The following is a 27338-nucleotide window of genomic DNA, read 5'->3' on the forward strand; positions in this document are numbered from 1 at the left end:
GTGAAAACATTTTATTTATCTTGGCTACACTAACATAAACCGCAAGTGTGGATTTACATCAAATTGAGGGATTAATGCGATACAATTGTAACTTGGAAGTGTTTAAAGAAATTAACGGTTAATCCATAACTTCACCTTCTCTGTTACTGCATCCGATTCCATCAATTTATCAAACTGCCAGTTACCCATGCACAGTAATGCATATTTAATTTCATTTGGCGTCTCTTGACAATTTTAAACTGGGTACTTCACAGCTACTGTTTTCAGGTTGTTGTGACCCATTAGCAGAATATCCATCAGTGTCATTGTTCCGGGAGAAAAGCCACCCCCTCGGTTAAATGTGTGATACGATGCCGTATACAATTCCCGATACAAATTGAAGAGCATTTGTAACAGTGCGCCTCCTTGGCATTGTTTATTTAATGAATTCATTTTTTATTCGGTGTGTTCACAATAGCAAGAGCGCGGCATACAATAATTCAAAAAATATATATGCATTATGCATGCAACTGGAATTGACTACCAAAAATCGCGAGATACTGCGACACATCAAAATGCTGTATTGGTGAGCATATGCTTCTCACTGCGACCTCATATCACCGTTTCCTTTATAACAGGCCATGCATATTTTCACGATATGAATGCGCTGGCTTTTTTGAAAACTCCATTGACTTTAAACAGTTGCTGTAAAACCACATGATTACTCAAACCTTAACGTACAGCAGCTGTTGCTTGTATGGAAGTGTGCATGGAGCTGTTGTGCAAAGGGCAGAGTTCAGGTGCCTTGGAGCTCAGCGATTCCTTAGATACTATCTGTCCATCTTTCTCAGGCAACGATTATTCCACATCATGAGCACCCTGCACCTGCTGCTTCTCTCATTTCCCAATTGAAGGCGTTCGAGACGACGAGAATCCTGAATTATGAACCTTTCAGGTCACCACCAGACTACAATTAAATATTTTTGGAGGATTGTTTTTTTATTCTATTTTATTTTTCTACCTATGTTACTTTACCGAAAGAACCAAAGAGTGTTTTTTTTTCATTTCAACTGAATGTTCATGGTTTTCTGTACGAGTCGTTCATCATTTCCGTAATGTTTTGTATAGCTTAATGGACTTTATTGCCCAAATATGCGTCTAGATGGTGGTAATTTTACAATTTTCAAACACCCTCAAACCCACATTCTTTGGGTCTTTCGGTAAAGTCACGTAGATTTACCCTCAATCCCAATTTACTAAAGTGCCAGCCAAAGGAGTGCGGGTTCACGTAAATGATTCCACCCATCCACGCCATTGAGGGGCATCGTGTGGCAGTGCTTGTGTTTTTTTTAATAAACAAGGGCACAAATAACAAAGATGTAGCCACCATAAGTGAGCCCATGCATGCGGGGGGTTTGTGGTGGGGCACAGCACATGGAGGCTCCTTGGACATGTCACATTAATTGCAAAGCTTGACATCTAGGTAGAGAATATTAAATGCATTATTAAGTGGGTTGATGGACATGCAAAGGGTGGCAGACGAGCGTAATGTGGATGAGAGACGGGGGTGGCTGCTGGGTGATGCAGTTGAGGGTGGGATATTTTGGGTTGGGTCGGGGTGGTGCTGGGGACAGTGGGTAGTGACGAGAGGAGGCACGGAGGGTGAGGAGGGCAGCCCCCGGGGCACGGCCGGTGTGCGCGTCACGTGGAGTCGCCAAGCATGACTCCGAGGCACAGAGCCAGCTCCGACTTCTGGATTTTGCCGTCGCGGTTCACGTCGCAGTGGTGCATGAGCGACGAGCGAAATCGATCCAAGTCCACTCCGCTGAGACTCGGCTAGGAACACAAGGATGCATTAGTGTTTCAGGGAAATGTACGTCAATGTCTGATGCACCCTGGCTTACCGGTATTAGCCTTTTTGCCTGGTAGGTCACAGTATTGGTTGGCTGGGTGAAGTGATGCCGGGTTGGTATGTGGCCTAGGCTGGCGATTGCTTAAGGATAGGAGCAACCACTACAAAGCTGTGTGCATGGAATGCATTACAAAGCAACGCTGGACTTGTACTTTATGCCTACAAATAACAGCTGATTTGAAGTCTGGTGACCTCAACCCAGGATGACTGAGAGACGGACCAGAATTGAAGAAGCTCAAAGATCCAATACCAAGTGGAACTGCATGCTTGATAAGTACATGTATAATGACGATGTCCCTACATCAGTATTATTAATGTGTACTCTGCATATCTTTAATGCCTATTTTATGCAATGTTAGACAAGTTATGCATTATATATGTGTGCAAACGCAAAGTGAGAATGAATAAAACATCTGCATTGATGTGGAAGACCATTAATGCGGCCAGACTGGCTCGTTAGCAGAGGTGTGTCCTGTAATGAGAGTGATATTTAGGACTAGCGAGATACCGTTTCCTCCGGTGAGCGGTTTGTAAGCAATGCATAATGGGCTGCATGCGGTGGTAATAGGAGGACCCTGCTGTCACGCTTGACATTTGTAGTGCAAGTGTTAAGAGAACGAGAGAGTCTGGCCACAGACAAAGGTCGTGTTTGGATTGAACGGAACACAGTGGGTGTAATTGTACCTGCCGCCACCTTGGAATGTTGACATTTGGCAATGGGCTAGGTAAACTAAGGAAATAAATACATGTTATCACGATTGCTGGGCAGATGCCTATATGCCCAAAATTCACAGCAGCTTGCAACAAACAGCACTGTTTAAGTTATAATCGATAAGAGTTTACAATTTTTCTTGAATTGAGCGAGGTTGTAAGAACTTGGGAAAATACGACGGGAGGGAATTCCAGTCGAACAGTGCGAGGGAAGCAGCGGAAAGAGAAATGCTGCGATACATTTACGAGTATGTGACAGGATTTGTACGCAAATAGATACATGCATTAAATTTATAATTTTTTGCTTTGATTTATCAAGTGAAAAGAACGTACACCAGTAGCATCGGTAATTTGCTGCTGTGGTTTGTGATTTAATTTTACCCATGAGATAAACAAATCATTGGGTCATTCCCACTGTTTCCCACTACTGGACATCTGTGAAAAAGAGCTTTATAGCTCATCGGATTCCTCCAGTATAAATAAAGATTCTGGTTCACATTTTACACCGTAAGTAAACTGTTTTAAGTTGCATTCTTGAATCCATTATGCCATAAAAACTCGGGTGAAACAGAGGTCAATATTTACATAGTGATGATGAGTTATTTTTTTAATTACTAAATATTTGTGTATGTCTGAACCCTAAATCTAAAGATCCTACCATGCAAACACTGATTGAATACTGTGCAAGGAATTCCACACATACACAACTTTCCCCAACTCACCCTGACGAGCTCAACCATGTCCTTGACCAGTCCATCAACCTCTGCACCTTCCAGCACACCAGTACCACTCTGTAACATCAGTCCACCACAGGTAATCGTACTGGTTCCAGCTTCTGTGTTTTACCTATGCTTTGAGACAATATCTTGCCATTATAAGTATTGCTGCATAAGCAGCCCCGTTAGAGGGAGGCTGTAGGGGGCTCAGTGCCCCCCTGCTGAAAATTCAAGCCCCCCCTTCTAAATTATTGCAGTGAAATCAATAAATTTTGGTACAAAAATAGGTACAATAAAAGCAATGGGCGTCTCAGCTTTTGCTCATCTACACAGAGGGTGAAAGCTAGAGCAGAATGCACATTACACCAAAGCAAACCATATCTTCACTCATTTTGTTTAGAAGTTAACATACTTTTGAAGTTTTTTATGCTGTGTAGCACCCCTCCTGATTTTTTGTATGCTCCCCCTTTAAACAAGGTCAGACTGCAGAAACATCTCAGCAGATTCGTCAATAACACTGCCTTCAAAAGAAAAAGCATAATAAGGGAAGTGTCAGGAATGGCCTTTTCCTCAGCATACTACAGAGATGTCAGAGATGTAGAGTGAGATTGCAGGGCTGTGTGTTACTGGCCCGTGATGAAGTATTCATACGCTTAAATCTTGACTTAAAGCTTTCGTGACTGCAGGAATTCATACTCTGGGTCTTTCGGTAAAGTCAGGTAGATGATGTTTCCATCCTACCTGCCGATGTTAGCAGTTATTTCCGACTCTCTGAGTTGCATTCCTCGATGTGGCGGTAGCTACAGACATGCTAATCTCGCACAATATAATGGCCAGACCAATAGCTTTGGGGTACCCTCGATCTTCCTTTTCTAACCCCGCCCACTCACCCTTGGGCTGCACCCATCTCAGGCCTATATAACACCCTGCTTCAGCAGCTCTCTTGCCATATTTTTTCACCTGAGGATGATGGCTTGTGATGCGATCGAAATGTATTTTTTTTTCTATCTAAGTGACTTTACTGAAAGACCCAAAGAGTAATCATATGCTTGCTTCTTACCACGTCGTAATGGTCGAAGATTTTCTCAAAATCCCTTTTCCTTATTTCTGGAGTAGTGTCCTGGGAAAATGAAAATTTGGTCTTATTAACACATAGGCTTTCACAACCAATATCATCCATAATACAGGGTGCTTGAAATGTTTTTAACACTTCTCTGGAACTATCGTTTTTAATGGGAAAAGAACGGATAATACACTTTAACATGATGACAAATGTTTGTTAATAACTTCAAAAAGTCAAAGAGTCTCCACTTGTTCACCATCATTGTCAACGCGTGCCTGGAATCTTCTCCAGGTGGTCTGGGGGCACATTTCTTGTGGTGTTGTTGCAAATGTTCAGAAGTGTAAAAAAATTGAAGCACCTTGTACAGGTTTTTTGGGTTAGATCACGTAAATATAAATATGTCCTTAAACCCGCCACCACCCAAAACAGCCAATTAAGGCTTGATGCATTACAAAATATGCAGATGTACCATCCAGCGCTGAATGAGGGCCTTCCAGCCACACCGTGGTTTTTTGTGGGGGATTAATTAGTCATACTTCATAAAGTTTGTCAGCACTTGGCGGTTTGAAGCACAGACATGGAAACATAGAAGACAGGACAACTACTAATTTCGCTGCACTGACCTCTGCAGACTACCATGCAGCTCTGTGTAAGTACAAACATGAATGCATACGGTACTTCACAATTCTATACTGGGATACATACAGTATTTATATTTTCAGTGCAGCTTTTTGTCAGAGGCTGTGCGTATTCCCCACGCCTCCTGGGCATGCTCCTCTGTTAATGTTTTATATAATTATGGACCCTGCTGTACCCTAGACGTTTGCAAGAGACCACACTTATGGGAAATCATTTTTCATTTGGTACATGGCGAACTGCAGACATCGCAACCCATTTATTTTTCATTTGAACCTGTCGGGGTATCTGGGCGCTTTTAGGCAGTCCCATTATTTTAAAACACAGCTGCTGAGCACTTGGCCCGAAGGCCCAAAATGTGAAGCGACCAGCTTGACAAGGGTGAACACGCGTCTTGAGTCGAGCAAGGCCGCTATGCGAGCTTGAGGAAAAAGAGACGATTGGAGAGAATTCTAAGGTGGAAAAATTCGACGGAATAAGAAAGAGAAGCGTTGTGACGTGCAGTGTGGTGGTTGAACAGTAGAGTTTAGACAAAACAGTCTGGTAGAGTCCTCGACATCGGTGGAGGAGTTAATGAGTGAAGTCCACGGTAGCGAAAATGCCCAGAAAATGTGACAAGTTCAATCTATTAGCTATCGGATGTGTTTTCAGGTTCTATTAGCTATCATGTGTAATCGAGAAGGAAATGAGGCGTTTAACTCAGTTCCTGAAGATGCCCCCATTATGTAGAGAGAGACGTCGGACATCATGCCGAACAGCATGCGGTACAATCCAACAACAATCGGAGAGTGCCACAACACGCCTGTAGAAACCTATGCAGTGGTGGTATATTTCACCTTCTTGTGGCTGCGTTATCATTGTTACCAGCACGTAAGCCCGAGATTAATCGTTTTGCTAAAGCCATATTAAAGTGCTTATATGTGTGGTTTTTTTTAAATTAAGGATTTGCATAATGGAGACACTGGTGTTCTGATGACAAAGGCTTGGCTTTAAGTGATGATTGTAATACCTCATTAAGGCGATGTTCTTCTATAAAAAAAAAACAGCAACTTTGATAGCTACACACAGCTAAATATACATATACTATAACTAGTATTGGCCAAACATCCCAATGCTGACAGATTACGTGCAGATTACTCATTTGGAATTACACAATGCATCATCACCTCCTACTGTGAAATCTTAGCCAGAATGCAATGTCTGTATGCGTTCCATTGCTGCTCCCAGAATACCTGTGTTACATGTCCCTGCTGGTCACTGGCTTGTTTGATCGAGAGATGCCGTGGGGATGCCGTGTTCCAGACACTCTGTGGACCTCGCCTGCCCACTGTCCCCCGTGACAAGCATTCTACAAATGCAGGCGCTCTTGTCGAAAACGATCATGGTGGCCTAGAAGATGAATCCGAGATATATATGTGGTGCTGACTTTGCAAGCATCTTTTCTTTTATCATGGCCAGTTAGCTTAATGTAATAACATTAACTTAGGTCGATTAATTAACTAACAATGATAACTAATTATTTGTTCCACGATAACACACTGTGTTGAAACCGGTCCAGAGTTTGCTTGTACTGATTCAATGCTCCTTTACATGATGCACTCCTCCAAATGCTGTGGTGCCGATGGGTTGTGTCAAGAATATTTTTTTTACGTGGAAAGACAGATATGTGGAGACATTGTTTACTTATCTACGTTTCAGTATTCGTGATTAATTAATCAGGCCCTTTTTAAAACAGCAAGCCACTCCCACATCCTGCCTCGTGAAGGCAAGAAACCCCCTGAAAGCAACACCTGGCACAATGCGGCTGATGATGATGATATGCCTCACGTTGCCAACCCTCAATCAACTCCTCCCGTCCAGCAGCACACATTTTAACAGGTGATACTTTTTTTAATACATTTTTTTATGTTATCCCATTAGAGTAATCGAACTGATAATCGGCAGAGTAAGGATATACTTTCCACATTTTTTAAAGTAAGCATATCCGATGGCCCAGCTCTATAAAGCAGGTAACCCTAGGAAGTCACTTTGTTGTGTTTGCTGTTGCACTCCACTGAGATGCGAGTCTGCTGCCCGCATGCCTCAGAGTTTGTGGTCGGCTCACCTCGATGCGAAAGCACAGCAGGAAGTTCCCAGTGTCGTGAAGAGCCATTATCCTGAAATGCACAACAAACCCGATATTTATAATTACTGTAAACCACTCTCGCCATCATGGATAGGCTTCGTGCTCTTCACACAGGGTATCTGAATGGACAAACGGCTTGGCATGTGGAGTTACTTTCACATGTATTAGCAAAGGAAGTGCAGATCACTGTAATGAGACTGGAGATTAAGAGGAAGATGTAAAATTGACAGCTTGCCATCTTTACTGACGGCTCGCACTGGACGGGCGCAACAAGTGACATGGACGCAGCATCACCGATGTCCCGGGTAATCCCAAAATGCAAGCAAGGCTATGAGAAGGAATGTGTAGGGATGAGATGCATTTTTTGTACCTGGTCATGTCCCCCAGGTCCAACCGTCCATCCTTGTTCCTGTCGAACAGCTTCATCTGTAAGATATTTTATTTATTTTTTAAAAAACTCGCTTGGAGAAGCCTTTGTCAAAACCTGGAGGTTAGTTACACATTCTCTGCATCGTGTGGGTTATCTCCTGCAAATGGTTTTGGGACATGGGGCATCACCAATCATCTCTTGTTTACAGCCTTAATCCAGTGGTATAAATTCAGCATTTATTTGGTGGGGCGAGTTAATCTATCTAGCATCCACTTTTAATTTCCCACAGAGTAATACTTATGTTTAAAAACTTGGTTAAATTAAGCACGAAGGATTTTAAAGGCTTCACATTGCTAGCCATGCGCTGTGTTGACTTGGTTTGTAATTTACATTGCAAGTGGTATCGATGTAATGGTCATGTGATGACATTTTAATGACTAGAGCAATGCATCTTGGTGAGATGCGACGGGATCCTGAACATAGCAACTGGCAAACACAATCCAGACACGGACAAGCAAGGCAGTTAACACTTACAATCGTTGTTTACAAACCGGCTCGGTTTGTTTGGTAACATTGGTCATTAAACAAAAGTGCACTGACGAAACATGAAATTCCGATGAGATAATTTCATATAGAGCAAAAAAAATGGCAGCAATATTCCACCAAAATTTATTTGCGAGATTATTTTGCTGAGCAGCGCAACTTTCGCTCGAACCTATTGTGCCAAGAGGCCTCATCGATTCCCATGTCGCTTTGAATGTCACTGAAATGCTTTTAACGGCAAGTTTTTTAAAGCATTTTTTTTCTTTCCCGTATTGCTCTAAAGCAATGGGGCAATGGCTGTAGTGGCTCTGGAGATAATGGCGGGACTAGGATAATGGGTTGAAGCCCTCTGAGCGCTGGGGGAATACGGCAAGCGAAGTATGGTAATTTGGTGAAGAGAAAGTTTCCGTCTCCAACCGGATAGGTTCATGCTCAGGTTATTTTATCTATAAACGGTTCCACCAAACCACACCCCTCACCCTCATCCCCCCTTCCCCCATTTCAAAATAGCCATGATGCTAAATTATAAATATTCACGTTAAAAATATTATCAACCTTCAGATTATAAAAAAAACACTGAAATGCACTCGGCATAATTTTTGCTGTACGCACAGCCAATTTGTTACGAGTACATTTTATTGTTGTTTAAATAATGTTGCCTCTTGCCTCAGCTGCGGCGCAAAGAAGAGCAAAAGAGAAATTCTTGAATTGTTAACAACCCGTCATTTTAATTATCCGCGTTTGTGAAAGTCAAGGAAAACGTGAAGGCTCCCTCCTTGACTGCGTTTGTGCAAGAAAATCAGACATTTTGACCATTTCACGGCTGTGCTGTAAAAATACAATTTTACAATTCAGCTTTCAACTTTGTTGTTTTAGTGAAAACAGAGGGGAGCACTCTGCAAGGGCATGCTCCAGCAAACCGCTGAACCCAGTAACTTAGTTTTACTCCAGGCACTGGGAGAATAATAATGGTCTAGAATATAGCCGGGGATTATTGTCATACTCGATATTTTCTGGAGAGCTGCTAGGCTGGGTTTGGAGTAGGCATATTTGGTAATAGGTACTAAGAGAGTACAATTTACACTTGTAGATTATAATTATAATTGTTGTGCCTTGTACACACCACCGCAGTATCATGAGGACAAAATAAGGTGAGATTAATATGGCCTGCCAAAATAACTTCATGGGAATAGCATTCCGGACTTCTCGGGCTGAAATGAAGCACATGTGTATAGCTCTGTGATGTGTCTTTGGGTAGTACGGTGCATCGTTCAGCATGTCCACACTGTCCCACGTGCTGAGAGCTGCTTCAAGGAGCAATTCATTTCCTGTTATCAGTTCCAGAAGAAGCTCCCAGCACATGGATTGAAACGCCAAACATCAAACATCATGCTGAACAACACGCGGTACGACCCGAAACCAAACGACTCAGTAGTTCACTGCTGTTTTGTCTGTGAATGTGGGCAACGGAGGCCTGACTGCCACTCGTGAGTCAATGCCGGTCACTGTAGGTTCGAGTGGGAATTGAGCTGCTTTAGAGAAGCGTCACTTGCTAACGTAACTCACGCATTCAATGCGTGCAGGACAGGTCGGGGATGCACATCAAGGTCCCTTACCATTGCATCAGTGTACTCCTCCAACTTGTGGTCGGAAATCTTCTTGGTGTGTCTTGCCAGGAGGTCGCTGAGAAAATTCTAACCACATAAGTGAAAGGGAACATACCCGTTAACAGCACACAAAGACAAACCTCCACGTGTAGCCTACACAGGCTGTTGGGTTAAATGCACCTATAAAGGCCTCCAAGCCCACAAGAGAGTGATGTGGTCAGCACCACGCCATGCCACGTTTGTTTCCCCAGTGCTAATGATTGCACACTGCACCAGGTACTCATTTGCGGCTGAGCCGGCCTAGCAGAGGCCCAGGACGGGTTCAAATATTTGCCACCGTTATTGGTCGTGAGCGCAAACCTAACTCGGGTTTGATTCACGCAGTGTGCTAACTGCTACACTACCGCTCCCCACACACACATGCAAGAACATGTACAGACAGTAACTTCAAAGTTTAACCAAAAAGGCAAAGGTATCAGAGGGGTCCTGCCGCTTGAGATTAAGGGGGACGCTAGGCACCTGGGGGTACAGCTCATCGATAAAAGGCGACCTTGGTCTTGTTCATGAGATCTGGTCTTGAGGTACGTCTGCTCCGTTGTCAACCAGCGAGGGAGCCAGTGACAGATGGAAGCATCTCAGGGGTTACCCTGGGTTTAGCCAACTCACATGCTTTCTCTGTTCAAACGCTGATGATCGCCTGGCGCGGTGAATGCAAAGGAATTTCACCTTGAGCTCGACGGCAGAGATGAAGCCACTCCGATTGGAATCGTATTTCCGCCAAATCTAAGAGACACCCGCAAAGGATAATAATGATTAAAAGCACAGCAGGAAAGCCAATAATGAACACCATTTCAAACACACGTGGCCACAGAAACTCAAAGGGATGCACAATCATGATTTCCATTCTGAAAAAGTATCATTTTTACTGCCAGGTTCCTTAAGCAAATGAACACATTGAGAAGGATTGAGTTAAACAATCTGGAATTGGACACGTACAGTAGCATAGCCTAAACGCAGGGCTGAATCTCTCGTGTTTTTGGATTGCTCGTAAACTGAGGTGTGGTACGGGACTAGGAGCTATCACCAGAGTGGGATGCATCATGGATGGAGTGTGCCGAGTGCATAAATATAGTCCGGGTCACTGACATGGACAGACCTCTTTATAGAAGTGTAAACTGTGCAGAAAGAGCAAAATCTGAATAATGTAAATGTAAGATAGGAGAAATCTTCGTTTATCAAGATTTCTCCTATCTTACATTTACATGCAAATTTTATCTCTAGCCCCGCCCACTGACCCTTGGGCTACACCCATCTGAAACCTTTATAACTCCCTGCCTTAGCAGCGCTCCCGCAATATATGTTTTCCTGCTTCAGCAGCTCTCACCTGATGACGATTGCTTGTGTTGCGATCGAAACGTCGTGATATTGTGATTATTTTTATTATTTTTTTCTATCTACGTGGCTTTACCGAAAGACCCAAAGAATATGAATTCCTGCAGTCACGAAAGCTTTAAGTCAAGATATAAGCTATGATGCACAGGGGTAATGTCTCTGACAAAACTCTACCAATTGTGTAATTAGAATGGCACATTGTCACATGTCTTATGATCCTTATACTAAATTGTGCAGCTGTGCCCCGACAAAAGTGGCATGCCAATGCAAGGCGCCCAGCTCTGCCAGGGCATCGCTGCTAAACACACTCGCAACGGGTCATGAGACATTAAATTTCACACACCCGACTGCCTTGTTTTCCCAAAAGGTCAAGCTATGGGAAAGGAAAGATCAAAATCTAATTTTTCCCCTCCATTTCTGTATTGTTTCCAGCGCCTTTCAGTGCTGCACAATGCTCTCAGCAGAGGCTTATTCCTGTGGTGCCCAAATCAATTCCCACCCCGAGTACAGCAGCCTCGAGTGGATCTCAACCCTCCGAGTTAAACCCTGCAATGGCTTTAACCTTTTCGCTCCCGATCCCCAGATTTCAGGATTGACATTTAATGATGACGAGCATTCCACAAACATCATTATATGCTCACAGGTGCACAATCGTATGACTGTCACGACAAAATGCAAATTACCTCTGTGATTTATTGCACTGAAATCTGTTACAAAATTACACGAGTGCATTTTATTGCAGAAAGAGTTCAGGTTGTTTTTATTTCTTTAAACCGCAAGCCTCCGCTGAGTGCTTTAGCTTGCAGGATTTCTGGCGTTTGGGTGCAGCCAATTTTTGAACTGCATTGTATGGATTACTGAAAGTTATTCAGTGGGCTGTATTAATACACCCAACGTCAGCCTTCTCATTCCGTCGCGGTTAAAAGGGTTAAAGGATAAAATCTGACTTTCGAAATTTTAAATGAGACTGTGGCGTGATGCACATTTGTGGGTGTTTGCCTACCTGGCTTTGGCAGTGAGCACGTGAAAGAGCATCGTTATTCCCTGGCCTGTTGCCAGCCAATGATTTTTTTTTAGGTGCTCTTACTTTCCCATTCTGTTTAAAGATGTATCCTTAAACATAAGAATGGATGGGGCTGGAGCATGCCATTCCTTTAATATTCCTACTGGGATGTGATGAGAGGTATCGTTTTGTATCAACGAGGTACGACTCTCCACAGCATGGCAAGCGAGGGCACATGAAAGCAGTTTAAACGATTACTGCCCAAAGTTTACTTCCATTGCAACTGCTACTGGCACCTGTTAGATCCATAAGGGTGCAGGGTGTAGTGGGATGGTGCAAGTCTGTCTCAGTCAAAGATCCCGGAAATGTATTTCTGTACCCGGAACACGACATGCAGTATCCCTCTCACTATGACTATGGCTACTTACCTACTCCAGTGACCAGGAATATATTTGGTGAGAAATTAAGCCCTGGGTGTTGAAATTACAAAACATCAGAACCATTGATAAATCATGTAATGTCTTTTGGTGACAATTTCCACGTGGCAGTGGAGTTTGGCCACGCGTCATAGACTTTTATTGGAGTCTCTGTTGTATTTTTGGAAAATTTACTTACCCTGCCAAAACCCCCTGGGGTCCATCCAAGTTACATGTGGTACTCAATATTTCTTGGCTTGAAGGAATCAATTTTTTCTGTTAATATTTCTAGCGGGCAGCTGTATGTTTCGTTATCGCTCATACCAGCGCATTGGAGAAACTCGCATCTGTGTTACGCTGTCAGTTGATGCTTTGCTTTCAGTGGGAATGGTAACCGAAGAGATTACATTGGCACGATTGGATTAAGGATTGTTATCCTCAGTTCTGTTGTGTGTTGTCATGCCCATTATCATATGGATTATGCTTATTTTGCCTTAAAAATGTGAACATCAACCAGGGTGCAAATGTCACAAAGGTATTTTTGAAGATTTTTGCATTTTGAAGCTCCTGGAAATTGAAAATTCTTCACTGCCCTAGGGTAAGATTCACTGATTCTGTGTACATGTATTTTGTATCATATCTCAAACATATTTGTTTAATAAGTCTTTTAATAAACAATTAACTTGGTTGAATTGTAAAGTGCTTATCAAGGGATTGTGCATGAAAGAAGCTGTGTAAATGCAACCATCTTATGTAAGCACATAATTCCACAGCATATATATTTGTTAATTATTTAACACCTACCATTAAGAATATACACGTAATATATAGTGGGCTTTACCTACTGTCTACCAAATATATTGTCACACTACAAGGGAGGTAAATGTTCACTGATGATGGTGATCGTGTATTATAAATGTTTAGCTTGAGACTTAAAGCGACTGAGAACTTTAGACTGACCCTGCCCGATGAGTGAAGTCAAGGGAATAATTTTTGGGGGGACAAATTAAATGTTGTTTCTATTACAAGTTACAGGCGTAGCCTCACCTACGCTTGTATTACTAGTCACAGGTGTAGCCTCAACTACACTTGTATTACTAGTCACAGGTGTAGCCTCAACTACACTTGTATTACTAGTCACAGGTGTAGCCTCAACTACACTTGTATTACTAGTCACAGGTGTAGCCTCAACTGCACTTGTATTACTAGTCACAGGTGTAGCCTCAACTGCACTTGTATTACTAGTCGCAGGTGTAGCCTCAACTGCACTTGTATTACTAGTCACAGGTGTAGCCTCAACTACACTTGTATTACTAGTTACAGGCATAGCCTCAACTACATCTGTGCAACATTTCAACTTTCTAGTTCTTCCAGAAAATTATTAGAAATTACATCTTGCCACTCAGTCAGTGGATCGCAATTGTCTATTTAGCAGTAACGTGACATTTCAGAGAACCTTCCAATATGCCTGTGGATAATACACTCTAAGGGCAGGGAATTTGATTGACTTTGGTATGACGTATATAATCCTAACATATGTGCCATTATTTGATTAGTGCTATAAAAATTACAAAAAGGCACCTTTCAGTGCTATTTGAGCTTTTCAAAGGAAATCTATTTTACATATGATTAATTCTGTGATTTTCATGAAATGCATAACCAAACCTTCACGAGAACGTGATAAGTATATGTTAATCTAAAGGAAAACATAATCACGTGATTTTTGTAAGTGGCATTACAAACTAATCCCCTGATTGGTTTCCATCGCGAAATAAAGTGTTGTAGATGTAATCAGATAGAATATTGGTGGAATATATGTGGAGGATGAAGGAAGGGTGGCTTTCCAATGTTCTTTTTTGGGTTGCACCATGTATGGCTTGAAAACAAAACGCGAAAACACATCAGAAAATAGGGCAGGAATTAGAGTGAACGACCAGAGATTGGTGACTTCAGAAAATATATTAAGCCAGTGTGTTGATGACAATGTATAAGTAGACCCTCGCTTGTTGACTGTGTCCAGGATCTGGCAGGAGGAACGAAGCGATGGTGAAAAGTGGTGGCGTCAATCACATATGCCGTGATGACCTCTTGACCTCATTAGCAATAACACGTATTGACATGGGACCTGGCTTGTGGCCTCACCTTCATGAACTCCACACTATTGTCCAGCTTGAGCTGCCGACGGAACAGCAGCAAGAAGTTTTCATCCTCGGGCAGGATCATGTTAGCCAACTGCAGAGCAAAAGTGATTTGTAAACGAGAGAGATTGGGGTGGGGGCAGGGTAGACTGATGTTGCCTTGTTACATTTTTTTTTAAACGTGTTTTTTAAATTAAACAGCAACTTGTTACGGCATCATGATTGGGAATTGGACAGCGAATTACAGGGTTAAAGGTCGTGAGCACAAACCCTTGTTGCATGTCTATGTGTGGGGGTATGGGGGGAAGGAGATGGGGAGGAAATAAGCTGGGCGCTCAGGGCAGAACCAATCTTAGCCGTCAAAATAAAAGTGACGACCCCTGCATGCCCTCATTTATTCTCTGCTGCCGCCCTCAACCACCACTCCCCACCACCCTGCAACCCTGCAACCCAGCGAGCCCAGCAGCCTCTGTTATGGATCAACCTAAGAATCATACCTGTGAATTGTAAACCTTACAGGGGTGTATAAACAGTGATGATGACAAAGGTGAATTGGTCACGCACAAGGGAATGGATTTCCCAGGGGATCTTTCCACGGGTGCAAAGAATGAGTATTTACATGCTTCAATGCAGCAAATAACATTCTCGCCCCTACTCTGAAGCCGTAACGCGCATTCAAAATCAAAGTATAAATGAAAAAAAATTCATGAGATCGCCGAGTGGTTCATAGGTCATAGCACTGAGTCAGCACAGCTACGATCCTGGGTTCAAATCAGAGCAAGTGCCGTGATTAAACTGGGTTCTCAAATGCAGTGAGTTGATGGTCTCAGCCTCGACATTGATGACTGCCCGACAAATATTAAAATTAGATTTTAGTTAATTTGGTCAAATACAGATTTGGAAATTTAGGATAACATTGAGACTTTTTTTTATGATAAACAATGCCATAGCAGAGTGTATGGAAAAAACGTGCACCCAACTGTGCAAAAGATAAAAGGCCACTTAAAGGATTTTTCAGAAATCCTGTGAAAAAAATATCTTGTGCAGCCCTACTCTGAGAAGCTCTGAAATTTATTTTTCATCTCATGCCTGATGTCGATAGCACAATGTAAATAAATTGGGGGGGGGGTGGAAGAAATTTTTAAATACATGAAAGAAAGAAAAAATAAATGTTATATCTTTTCATAGTTATGCTGCTGTTTTATTTGATGCTTTCACCTGCAGTTCAATGCTCTTTGCTGTGTGCATACACAGTGCAAGTCTTATGGGCTCTGGTAGCTCTTTATTTTTATATAAGCGACGCGCTCACCTCCTCGATCTCCAGCTTCCCGTCAGCTGTGGCATCGTAGATTGACATGAAGCGATTCCGCAGGCTCCGGACCTGAGCATCAGTTGGGTTGCTCTAGGAAGGCAAAGAGCGGCACGGAACACAGCAGGAATAACCATAATTACACACAGCAGTGTCCACATAATGCATGGCAGAAATACCCAACTACTGCACACGACATGCAGTCTTAAATTAAGTCCATTAGCCCAGATGAGATATTTTACTTGTCGGTACCACCTGAGGCAACAAATGTATTTGTGTGGCCAAAAACAGTGAATTATGCGATAGCTATTTGAAATGACTGGGGTGACAGACAATTCATTCACTCGTATTAACCATGATGTGATACTCATTTCTGCTCCGTACCAAGCTGCTGTCATTGCCCCTTAATGAACACTGATTTAATGTAAATAGCAGCTAAGGGAATGTTGTACCTCAATTGTTTTATGCAACTGATCCCTGGCCTGTAAGCGTATGTGTGGCAGAGGTGGCCAAGTCGTTCAAGGGTCAGAGCACGGAGTTGGCATCTCTGAGATCCTGAGTTCAAGGCTGGGTTTCAGCCACCCATTATTAAACTGTGTTGGGATAGTGAGTTGATGGTCTCTGCCCAGTCATGAATGAATGCACACAAAAACATTTTCCAATCATATAAAATTAGATTTCCCACTGAATTTGTCTAAATTTCAGCTCTTCGACTTAAAATGCTGTACTAAGGAAGGTGGCTGGTGGATTCAAACTGTGAACCTCTGCAACAAGCAGTACACGTGGTACCGCTAGGCCCCATCACTACCCTTCTCACAGCAAAACGCTGATAACAGCACAATTGGAAAATTATTTTGGGAAAATGGCATACGTGATATTTGAGTGATAGGGGCGGTGTTACCAAAGGTCATTGTGGTTGTTGTTAGGAGCCTCTAAAGCTCACTATGGCGTCCCAAGTGCCGCTAGGTGAATCAATATCTGACCACAACCTCTTAAAGGCAGGGTTCCTAAGGTTAGGTTTTTTTTCTCGTCTGTAGTGATCGATTGTGATGAAGCACCTGTGTGATTTTGGCTGAAGTCACCTATTCATGCCGTATAGTATACAGGTGGTCACAGTCTGTCCGCAATTGAAGAGAGTGCCACTCAATCGAGGCTGATCTCACATGAGAGAGCGTGCACTCTGCCTGCTTTGGGAAAATATGCCCCGTGGAGTTTGAAAATGAGGACCAAGTGAAGCCACCTGCTCCAGTACAGTTGTAAATCTGGAGTAATACGAGATCCTCAGAAAACTCTGCACATAGCCCTGGTTAATGTGGACCAGTGTTCTTCACTGCAAGGCCCGCGGACCACTGGCAGCCGCTGGTGGCCTTTAGTACGTTCCACGACAATACACAAATGTGAAAACACCCCATCATGCTGTCAAACCCAATGGTTTAAGATGTGTGGCGGACGTCAAACTGATGATGTCTTATCGGCTAAAGTGGCCCCCTCTGAAAATTAGTGAAAAACACTGATGTAGATAATACATGCTGGCGAAGTAAAACTTTTTAACTTGACTTTTAACTGTTCACTCAATGTGCATTGCACATGATACAGTTTGCCCTCTTGGGCTGAGGATTTTAGTGACTGTGCCTCTCGTGCTATACCATTAACAACGTGCAACAGTTCCTGTTCAATCCACTGCTGGCTGGGTGAAGGCCGCCCTATGCTGTATCAGTCATGTAGATTGTTTGACCATTGCTTGATCATGCTGGTCAGTGCTGGTTGGTAAAGGAGGCGATGGTCCAGAATTGGTTCAAATATCACTTGCCACTAATGTCAGCCATCGCTAGAAATGTAACTTTTGTTACCGGTTATTGTATTTGTGTAATGGGTTTTACGGAGGCACACACTGGGAGGCAAATTCTTAGGTTTTTTCGGTAAAGTCACGTAGGTAAAACATAAAAATTAATAAAAGTAAAATAAAATAAAAATCACGACGTTTCGGAGGCAACACAAGTCTCCGTCATCAGGTGGGACCGTCACAGCCAGATTTGCTGCATCAAGTGAGGCAATGATTCAAGATGTAATCCCTTAAATGCAAGTTGAGGGGGGAGGAGGGGGAGCTCATCAGAATGTGGTAGCCAATGAATGGAACGTATCGGGAGGGAGGGGGGCGGGGCTCAAAGAAGGCACGAAGTGCTACGTAGAACGTATCGGGAGGGGGAGGAGGGCGGGGCCAAAAGGATGGACGACGTGGTACACGACGTGGCCCCGCCCCCCTCCCTCCCGATACGTTCCATTCATTGGCTACCACATTCTGATGAGCTCCCCCCCTCCTCCCCCCTCAACTTGCATTTAAGGGATTACATCTTGAATCATTGCCTCACTTGATGCAGCAAATCTGGCTGTGACGGTCCCACCTGATGACGGAGACTTGTGTTGCCTCCGAAACGTCGTGATTTTTATTTTATTTTACTTTCATTAATTTTAATGTTTTACCTACGTGACTTTACCGAAAAAACCTAAGAATATGAATCCTTGCAGTCACGAAAGCTTCAAAACTGGGAGGCAACACGTTTATTCTAACACCCCGACAGGGTAACTGCATAAACGTACGGGATAACGACATAGGTGGTGACTACCACGAGTAACTCAGACCACAACGAGGTAACTACATAACTGGGTCAGTCAGTAATGCACTGCCTGACCCTCGAAGCCGCGTGTAATGACCGAAGACCGAAGAGACGTAGCGCGGCGTGTTGATTCCAGAAGACAGCCACGATTGTTCTCGGGACCTCCCTTTGATGCTCCCGAGTGTGGCCTCGCTCCGCCGAGCACCACATATCCCTCAAGCCACCCTTTGGGCACCCTCACTACCCTGTCCCGGTCACGTGCCCTCTTGCGTTCATCCAGACTGTCACGTTATTACTTGCCCTCACTCTGACCGTCACCAGAAACATGTCCCCTAGGGCCCGCTCCCATGGCATACCCACTCTGGTGCCAGAGAGAGTCTCAAGATGCACAGTTCCACTCTTGTGACAGTAGCTAGCGCTAACCGCCATAGTGACTCCATTTACCTCATTATATGTGTGGTGTGGTAAAATACGCGGTGCGCACTGCTGACCGAGGGTAACCGATGGCAGGCAGGTGCACGTGTGCAACGTAAGGTCGCACGAGCAAACCTCCCCCTCATTAACGGGAGAATCTGTTGCAGATGGGGTAGGCCCGGGGTTGTACACTGGCACTGGAGGTGTCGCCTTGGAGACGTACGATAAGGGGTGAATGATGGCCTGACAGGCGCCAACCTGTCTGGCCCTAAAGAGACACAAGGGAGGAGCTGGATAATTGGGAGAAGGATATAAGGGGGTGCGTGAGAGAAGAGCGGGAGTTCGGGTTGCTGGGACCAAGGTGAAGACATCTCGCCACTGCTGCTCAAGCCAGGAACGGACCTCAACCCTCATGAGTCGCCGGGCGGGTGATGGTTGAGCCACCTGCCCGAATCGGACGAGTGAGTGGGTCTGAGGGAGAGCAACTGTGTGCAAGCTCTGTGTGAGCGAATCCTCTGTGTGAGCGAAGCCTCTGTGTGAGTGAAGCTGGGTGCAAGCCTCTGTGTGAGCGCAGCTGTGTGCAAGCCCTGTGTGGGCTGCCGTCTGTGTGCGGAGCTGTGTGTGCAGAGCTGCTAAGAGGAAGAGCTGCCACAGGCAGGTCAGCGAGGTGTAAAGTTGATGGGAGAAGTTGGTTAACAAAAGTGACTGTATAGACAGAGACAGGAGTGCCTACAACTAAAGCAAGAATAGGGTAATAAAGTGTAAGCAGGTGACTTGTAACAACGTGTCCGACAGTAATTTTAGAAGACACTACATTTGGTGTTAGAAGTGCCAACGAACCTTCGGCCGCCACTCACCTGTTTGAGCAGATGATGGCCATGTCGACCACCGGTCTTCCAGGGCGCGCTTCCCGCCACTGTCGGGTCCAAGGCATCGCCATTTCGGAGGCTACAACTAGGCTCTGCGCGTCCTCTATTTTACGTGATTGGCCCACACCGCAGCAGCAGCTTCCGCCTCAAGCTGGAGGACGCCTCCAGTCTTCGACGACTGCAGCCGGTATGCTAGTTCATAGCTGGAGGGCGATTGGACGGCCTTTCTTCGTTGGTTCGAGGCTGCCTACATCTCGGTGGGATGGACACCTAGCAAAGCGCTCCGAGCTCTTCCCATGGCCCTCGACGACGACTCGCTTGCCGCCTTCTTCACCATCCCTGAGGCGGATAGAGCGACCCTCACATGTGCCTACACCGAGATGTCCGCTATCTACGACCCCCCGTCTAATGTGCATGGAAGATTCCGCCTGCGACGAAGGGGCAAAAACGAGATGCCGTTGGCGTTTTGCAGAGCTCTCCTCACTTTGGGGGCACGCGGCTTTTCCGAAAATTGACAGCCAAGCGCTGGACTCTCTCACCTTGGAGCGACTTCTCTCCGTGGCTCGGGAGTTGGGGGTCACCCTCGTGGTGACGGAGTATGACAACCTTACCTCCCTGCAAGTGGCCCGCGGCATCCAGACACACCTCGACCTCAACGACTATCCGGCGGTGGCGGTCAGCGCATTGGGGCCGGATGCGGACGCACTCGGGGGTGCCTCCTTTGACCGGGGGTTGGAGGAGAGGGGTGCTGCACAGCGCCCGCAAGTGCGGGAATGGCGCCCCAGGCTGCGCCAACCAGCCGGGTGCCCCTACTGTACCTGCTACAAATGCGGCTGTGCGGGACACATCGCCATCGACTGCCGCTGCAGGACCAGAGGGTTCCTGCCGCATCCATCCTACGGCTCCGACTCCTCTTCCCGCGACGTACAGGCGAGTCAGACACACGGCCATCCTTGTCCCATAGGTCGCGTGCGGCCTCAGTCTGTAACATCTCATCCCGTCGCGAATTGTACACGGGGTGCACGTTCGTTCATGTGTGGCCACGTGGCGCCAATCGGTGGGACACGTTGGCTCATCGTGTTGTGTGCGCCGTGGCAGGTTCTTCAATAATTGAGGGGCTGATTCAGGGGATTCGAGTTCGGTTGTTGGTTGACACGGGGGCCGTTGCGACTATGGTTTCTGAGGCTGTGTTCCACACATTGCCTTTGTCATCCGATCCTCTTGCCCCTGTGGAGAAGGCTTGTGTTGCGGCTAACGGGGGGAGCATGGGTATTCTGGGGCAAATATCGGCCACTGTTCAAATTGGGGAGATCCTTTTGGAGGTTCAATTTTGGTGTCACGTACGTTGGCCTTGCTCTGTTTGTTGGGCACCGATTTTCTGAGGAGGATGCCCTTGAAAATCCTAATCGACCAGGGATGCATTGAATTACCATCAGGGCAGCGGTTGCAGTTCCTACATTCCCCCGGTCGATGGCCGTTGCAGAACACCGTCGTTCACGCGATGTCTAGCCAAACCGTTAAAGTACCTGTGCGTTCAAATGCTCGTGCCACTGCGGTTGCGCAGAGAGTTGCCTTGACCCGGACCGGAGGAGGGGATCCTAATAACCCCGTCTAATGTTGTCTCGTGGTCCCCTTTGTTAGTGGGGGTTATGACGGTTGTGTCCACCATGCAGACACTGTTTCTGCAAGTGTTAAATGCGGGACACGCGCCGGTTGTGATTAAAGCGGGTATGGTCCTTGCACACGCTTCAGCAGCCCGTTGTCTTGATGATGCGGGGCCAGCTCAATTGGTTGCAGGAAACGTCGGTGAAGCTGATGAGCTGAATTCTGCGTGGTTGGAATCCCTGTGCTCTGAGAACCCTGCACTTATGGTAGTGCAGCGAGCTCAGCTACGCCGGCTTTTGAACGATTTTTCAGATGTTTTTAGCACTGGCAAATTTTATATTGGGCGCACTTCTCTCCTCCATCATCACATTAACACGGGTGATGCATCCCCAATTCGGATTAATTCACATTGACTCAGCCCCGCTGAGAAGAAACAGGTGTGTCTGGCTGTTGACGAGATGCTGGCAGCAGATATTATTGCTCTGTCGAACAGCCCGTGGGGAGCGCCCATTGTCCTAGTAAAGCAGCGTGATGGAAAGTTTAGATTTTGCGTTGATTTTCGCAAATGAAATAAGATATCTATGGCAGATGCATACCCCCTGCCTCATATGGACGACTCGCTCGATGCATTGTCGGGGGCGAAATTCTTTTCGACACTCAATTTATTGTCTGGATTTTGGCAATTGCCCCTCGACGACAAGTCGAAACCAAAAACCGTTTTTCGTACGCCCCAAGGCCTTTATCACTTCAATTGCCTTCCAATGGGATTGAATTCAGCACCGGCCACCTTTCAGCAGTTAATGGAGTTGGTCAGGGTAGGAATTTCTCCTTGAAATTGCTCCAGGAGGTGTGCGAGTCCTTGGGCATGCAAAAAATACGCACCTCACCATATTATCCGCAAACTGACGGGATGGTTGAGCAGTTGCATAGAACCCTCACCGCTATGCTATGCCAGAAAGTGACTGAGGGACAGTCGGATTGGGATCTGCACATCCCAGGGGTCCTTGCGGCTTACAGACTCGCACTCCCCATGCCTCGACGGGGTTCTCACTGTTTTATTTGATGTATGGGAGGGAGCCCGAACCCCCTGAGCAAGTTCAGTTGGGATTGAGCCCCCCGCGAAAAGTTTCAGCAGTGCCTGACTCCATGTTGAAAACGCTGGAGCAGCTGCGGTTGGGCCGCGAAGCCACTAGGGGCAACTCGGCCCGCAAACAGGCCTGTAACGAGCGGCTAAGGGGTCAAAAAGGGCCAGGAATACCCTGGCAAGTGGGGGACAAGGCTTGGCTACATTGCCCCCAGGTGCCTGTGGGCACGTCCTCGAAACTGTATCATCCCTGGCACGGACCCGTCGAGGTCATTGAGGTTCGGCGGCCACATTGTGTGCGTATCCGATTGGGCCGGCGGCACTGGTTTGTGCATCCTGTGCAATTAAAAACATATGTTCCGTCCGGTCCGGTCGATTCATCCCTACATCCCTGCCGGCTGGTGTCTAATGCACCTGGTGCGCCGACCGCCACGCCTAAAGTAACAGGTCATGAGGAGGAATGTTCTGTACCGCCTACAGGGCCGGAGGACCTAAGGACCATGGACGGAGCGTTGCAGACTCCCTCAGCGGACCACTCACACTTGGAGACAGGCCTGCTGCACATACTCGTTCACGACGCATCGTTTTTCGTGAATTCTCCATTCCCTTGTTCTTGTTATTGTTCATGGTCACTGCTTATGATTTTCTTGTAGTTATGGGTCGGTCACTAGTCACAATAGAGTTGTGTTAGGGGTTGTCATGTTGCCTGCACCCAGGTTATATATAATTACAGCTGGGACAGCTGCGTTTTTATTCGTGGGGGGGGGATGATGTAGTAAGTTCGCACGAGCAAACCTCCACCTCATTAACGGGAGAATCTGTTGCAGACGGGTTCGGCCCGGGGTTTACGCTGGCACCGGAGGTGTTGCCTTGGAGATGTGCGATAAGGGGTGATTGAGGGCCTGTCTTATATTCTGCCCAAGCCCACTTTTTTCCTTTCAGCCGATTTGTTTTTACTTACTCGACTTTTTAGCAATATATTTTAATACTTTATCAAAACAGCATCAAATTTTATGACATCCCTCCCCAAATGTCAACACGTCCTGTAATGTTTTTGTTGTTGTTAAACTGACAATGATTTGGCTGTGACGCTGGCTCGGATTGTCACTGTGGAACTCTGATTAGTGTGAAACATCCTGTCCCGTTCTGCACTATCCAAAATTGTGAAAAACTCCCTATTCCAAGAAAAGCAATCATTATTTCTTACACGGTTCAATATCAGAAAAGTTTCCAAATAAAATATTACTGGCTCGACTGTGTTTTGTTTCGTTTAGTGTAATATGAGCCTGTAAAGTTTGATCTCCTAAGGTATTTAAGTGGGGACATGCTAAAGCACAGGTCAATCAATGTCACTCAAGTGGACGATTAAACATCATGCAACAGATTTAATCATTCAGCTGCAAGATTTTCCATGCTTTAAATAGTTTTCCCCATAAAAGTAGATCACAGTCCTTTGTCCTTCCACTGCTGGATGAGATACTCTCCATACTGTCAGCCATGCAGTGCTATTTGAGCATATTTCACCACGCTGGTTAGTATTGGTTGATGAAGGTTGGTGAAGGTTACTTGAGCCTCATAAATGTAGACTAAGGCAGACCTGAGATATTTTCTGTAACTTTGTTACAGCAAATATGTAAAAAAGTTAAGTAGTTAAAGTTAAGTACACAAAAAAAATCGTTCCATGTAGTTGACATGAGATGAAGCCTGGAGAAATTGTAAAAAATTATTGACATAATTAACTATATTAATTGTTTTAATGAGGTGCAATGTAATGCAATTACAGCAATATTGACACCCAGGTTCTGAGTGACGGTCATCCTGGACTGCTTCCAATTGCTCTCGACTCCCAATCCAATTCCGGATCAGTTTCAAGATCGCACTCAGTCTTCAAGATCCACCGTGGACTCATGCCTGTCTACCTCTCGACTTGCATTTTACTCCACTCCCCTCCACACAACTCTCCAGCAGCCAAAGGTTTCTGTCGAGGCCCTCAGTCAAGCTTCAATCGGTGGGATGGTGCTTATACTCCTCTCCTGGCCGGTGGTGAGATGTTAACTACCTTGCTTGGCATGCAGGAGGTGGTGGATTCGATGCTGACCCTAACACCTGTATATTTGGAGTTTGCATGTTATTTCATGGTCGCGTCAATTTTTCTCCAGGTCCTCCGGTTTTCCCCTCCACATTTAGAATAAAAATACGTTTCGCGTATTTGGCTGATATACATTTCCATATGATGAGCCACTTCGTTGAGCTATCATTTGTGGCAAGGTTGCTCCTGAGAAAAAGCTATATAGCTCAGTGGGCCTTACCTGATTAAATAAAAAAAAACAGTTTCGTTTAAAATACCTGCAACTCCCTTCTCTGAGCAATCCATGCTGTCCAAGTCCAAGCTCAAGATCTTCATTGTCCAGCTGCACATAACGGATTGCCTCTCTCCATATATATGAAACATATGCCCACTGTTTCTGTACAGAATCTTAAAATGTGGTCGCATTTAGATGCTATATAAATCCACATTGTGTTTCCTTATCTTGCTCATACCTCTGCTCCGAATGTCTTGACAAGATGTCTGAAGAAGTCATCAAGCTCCTTGCCTTCAATATAGCCATTGTCTGGGAAGACAGCGACATTTATAGTTTAACATATGAACAATCGATTCCGTTTCTTGGCGCAAGAGTAATTGATATTGGAAAAACAAGTGAAACTTTTTTGGAAGGATCAGATGAACAACAGCTGTCTCCCGAGAGGATAAGATAATCTTTGCTTTAAAACCCCACAGTGGTGGTGTTAATCTTAATACCTTATGATTAGTAGTGGTGACACAATGTTAAGCACACTGCACCTCACCGCATTGTGCACATAGCCATGGCTAACATCAGGAGCGAGTGATATCTGAACTGGTCCTGGCCTTCACCCAAGCGTGGTGAAAGCATGGTAAAAAAAAAAACACCCAGACGTGGGCCGTGCATGCTAATGTCACATGCTAGTTAATGGAGTGAACAAAACGGTGAAAACGAGACCAAAGCGAATAAAAACTTTACTCGAACCGTGATCACAATCATAGCAATCACATATCTGTTTGTGATGGGAAGGTGAGGGGAAGGTGCAGAGAGCGGGGGCCTGTGGGTTGTCTTGGTATGGTCTGGGACTGTTGTTGCTATTGTTTTACTGCCTTTTCCAAACTTGATGCAATCAGAACGTATATACTTTCTTTATTTGTTTAAGGTGCGCCACGGTGGGGTGCCGTTATCTTTCTCGCATGGTATGCAGGAGGGTGTGGGTTCGATCCCGACCCTGACGCCTGTACATTTGCAGTTTGCATGTTCTCCTCGTGGTCACGTTGATTTTTTTCTCCGGGTCCTCGGGTTTTTCCCTCCACGTTTAGAAACATGCATTGAGATTATTTTGCTGCTATAAATGTCCAAATGATAAACCACCTTGTTGAGCTATCATTTGGGGCCAAGTCGCTTCTGAAGTGAATACCTCAATGAACTTTGCCTGTATGTGTTTGGGCGATTTGTTTACCTTTCTTGTACTTCGCACTACTATCGTGCTTTTGTATTGTTTGTTGTTATAACGTTCTTACCCGCCCCTACTGGACTTCTGTAAAAAAAATAGCTTAATAGCTCATCGAATTCCTCCAGGATAAATAAATATTCTGATTATGTGAATCGTTGCATGTGTAATACTGCATATTTAATAGAAGCAATTCACACATGCGGCGCAGCACATCCAGTACACATCTCACTGTGACTGTGGCCACGATCAGCATACTGCAATAAATAGAGTGAGAAATTAAGCCCTGGTAATATATACGGCAGAGCTGCAATTACAGTAAAATGTTATCGTCTTCATCGCAATTATTAATCTCACGTCATTCCTCAACAAATCGGTATCGGAACGCGAGAATCGATCCCCACACGTGGGTGACATGATCGTGCACGGGCACGTGTCAGTAAAGCTGCGCAGGGTGGCACACGCGGGATCCGGCTTCATGTGAACGCCACCCTGTTATGCCCGCCGCCGTCTACTTGTGTAAACGATCTCAATGTTTCGTGTTCATGAATATCTATCGTCTGTGGTCAGGTCAACGGCATGCGCGGACGCGGAGTGGTCACAACAATGCACAGCAGCTACGATTGTAATTCCGCATTAAGTTAATAATGTACAGTACAGTTCTTTGCTCGATGAGGGGCTCCCCACACTGTGTCGGTCAAGGAGCCGCATTCGTTTTGACCATACTTGACCATGTTGGTCTGTGCCGTTTGGTGAACGTTGTGGTGGGAGATGGCGGTGGGCAAAGTCAGTTCAGATTTGGCCAGGGTTTGAATGGTGTGCCCGCTTCGGTTTGTAGCGCAGTGTGTCAAACACTGCGCCACCACTCCTCCACGTGTGCATGGTATACGTGGTCATCACTTTATAACAACAGTACCCTTGAGACTATGATTATGTAGGCAGGCGTGGTGGGGGGGGCTTAGATATTACTTGCCACTGATGTTAGCCTGGGCTCGAACTTAGGTGTCCGCTTTTTAGACCATGGCTTCCCTAGGTTTGTGAATGACCAAGGCTCCGAGAGCCACACTTATGCAACTCTAAGATCATTAGAAAAAAATTACGCATTTGTCAACAACAGTACCATAAAATGACAAATACATAATGCTTTGTGTGCTATGAAAAAGGGGCATTGCCTGATTAATAGGCGCCTATTACATATATATGTGTTTCCTTTAAGGTAGTGTGATTGACGAATATGTTGAGTTTGTGTTATTTTTGCTTTGTGCACTACTGCCAATGCAGTATCATACATTTTGTAGAATTATTAGGATTCATT

At 45.1% G+C, this 27338-nt stretch overlaps 1 protein-coding gene across 1 annotated transcript in view; it reads right to left on the reverse strand.

Annotated features, from left to right (window-relative positions):
- Positions 1–392: 392 nt before the first annotated feature.
- LOC133340381 (secretagogin-like) overlaps positions 393–27338 on the reverse strand; it is a 30034-nt gene continuing 3088 nt past the window's right edge. Inside the window, exons 2-11 of the mRNA XM_061548527.1 lie at positions 25049–25119; positions 15921–16013; positions 14616–14705; positions 10389–10445; positions 9672–9749; positions 7513–7568; positions 7122–7173; positions 4379–4438; positions 3325–3393; positions 393–1815 (exon numbers count right to left, since the gene is read on the reverse strand). Of these exons, the coding sequence (XP_061404511.1) occupies positions 1681–1815; positions 3325–3393; positions 4379–4438; positions 7122–7173; positions 7513–7568; positions 9672–9749; positions 10389–10445; positions 14616–14705; positions 15921–16013; positions 25049–25119 (761 nt within the window). The 3' untranslated portion in view covers positions 393–1680. The remainder of the gene's footprint in view (positions 1816–3324; positions 3394–4378; positions 4439–7121; positions 7174–7512; positions 7569–9671; positions 9750–10388; positions 10446–14615; positions 14706–15920; positions 16014–25048; positions 25120–27338) is intronic.

The sequence above is a fragment of the Lethenteron reissneri genome, chromosome 9 (assembly GCF_015708825.2).
Source record: "Lethenteron reissneri isolate LAM-NWPU_2019-01 chromosome 9, ASM1570882v1, whole genome shotgun sequence".
NCBI lineage: Eukaryota > Metazoa > Chordata > Hyperoartia > Petromyzontiformes > Petromyzontidae > Lethenteron > Lethenteron reissneri.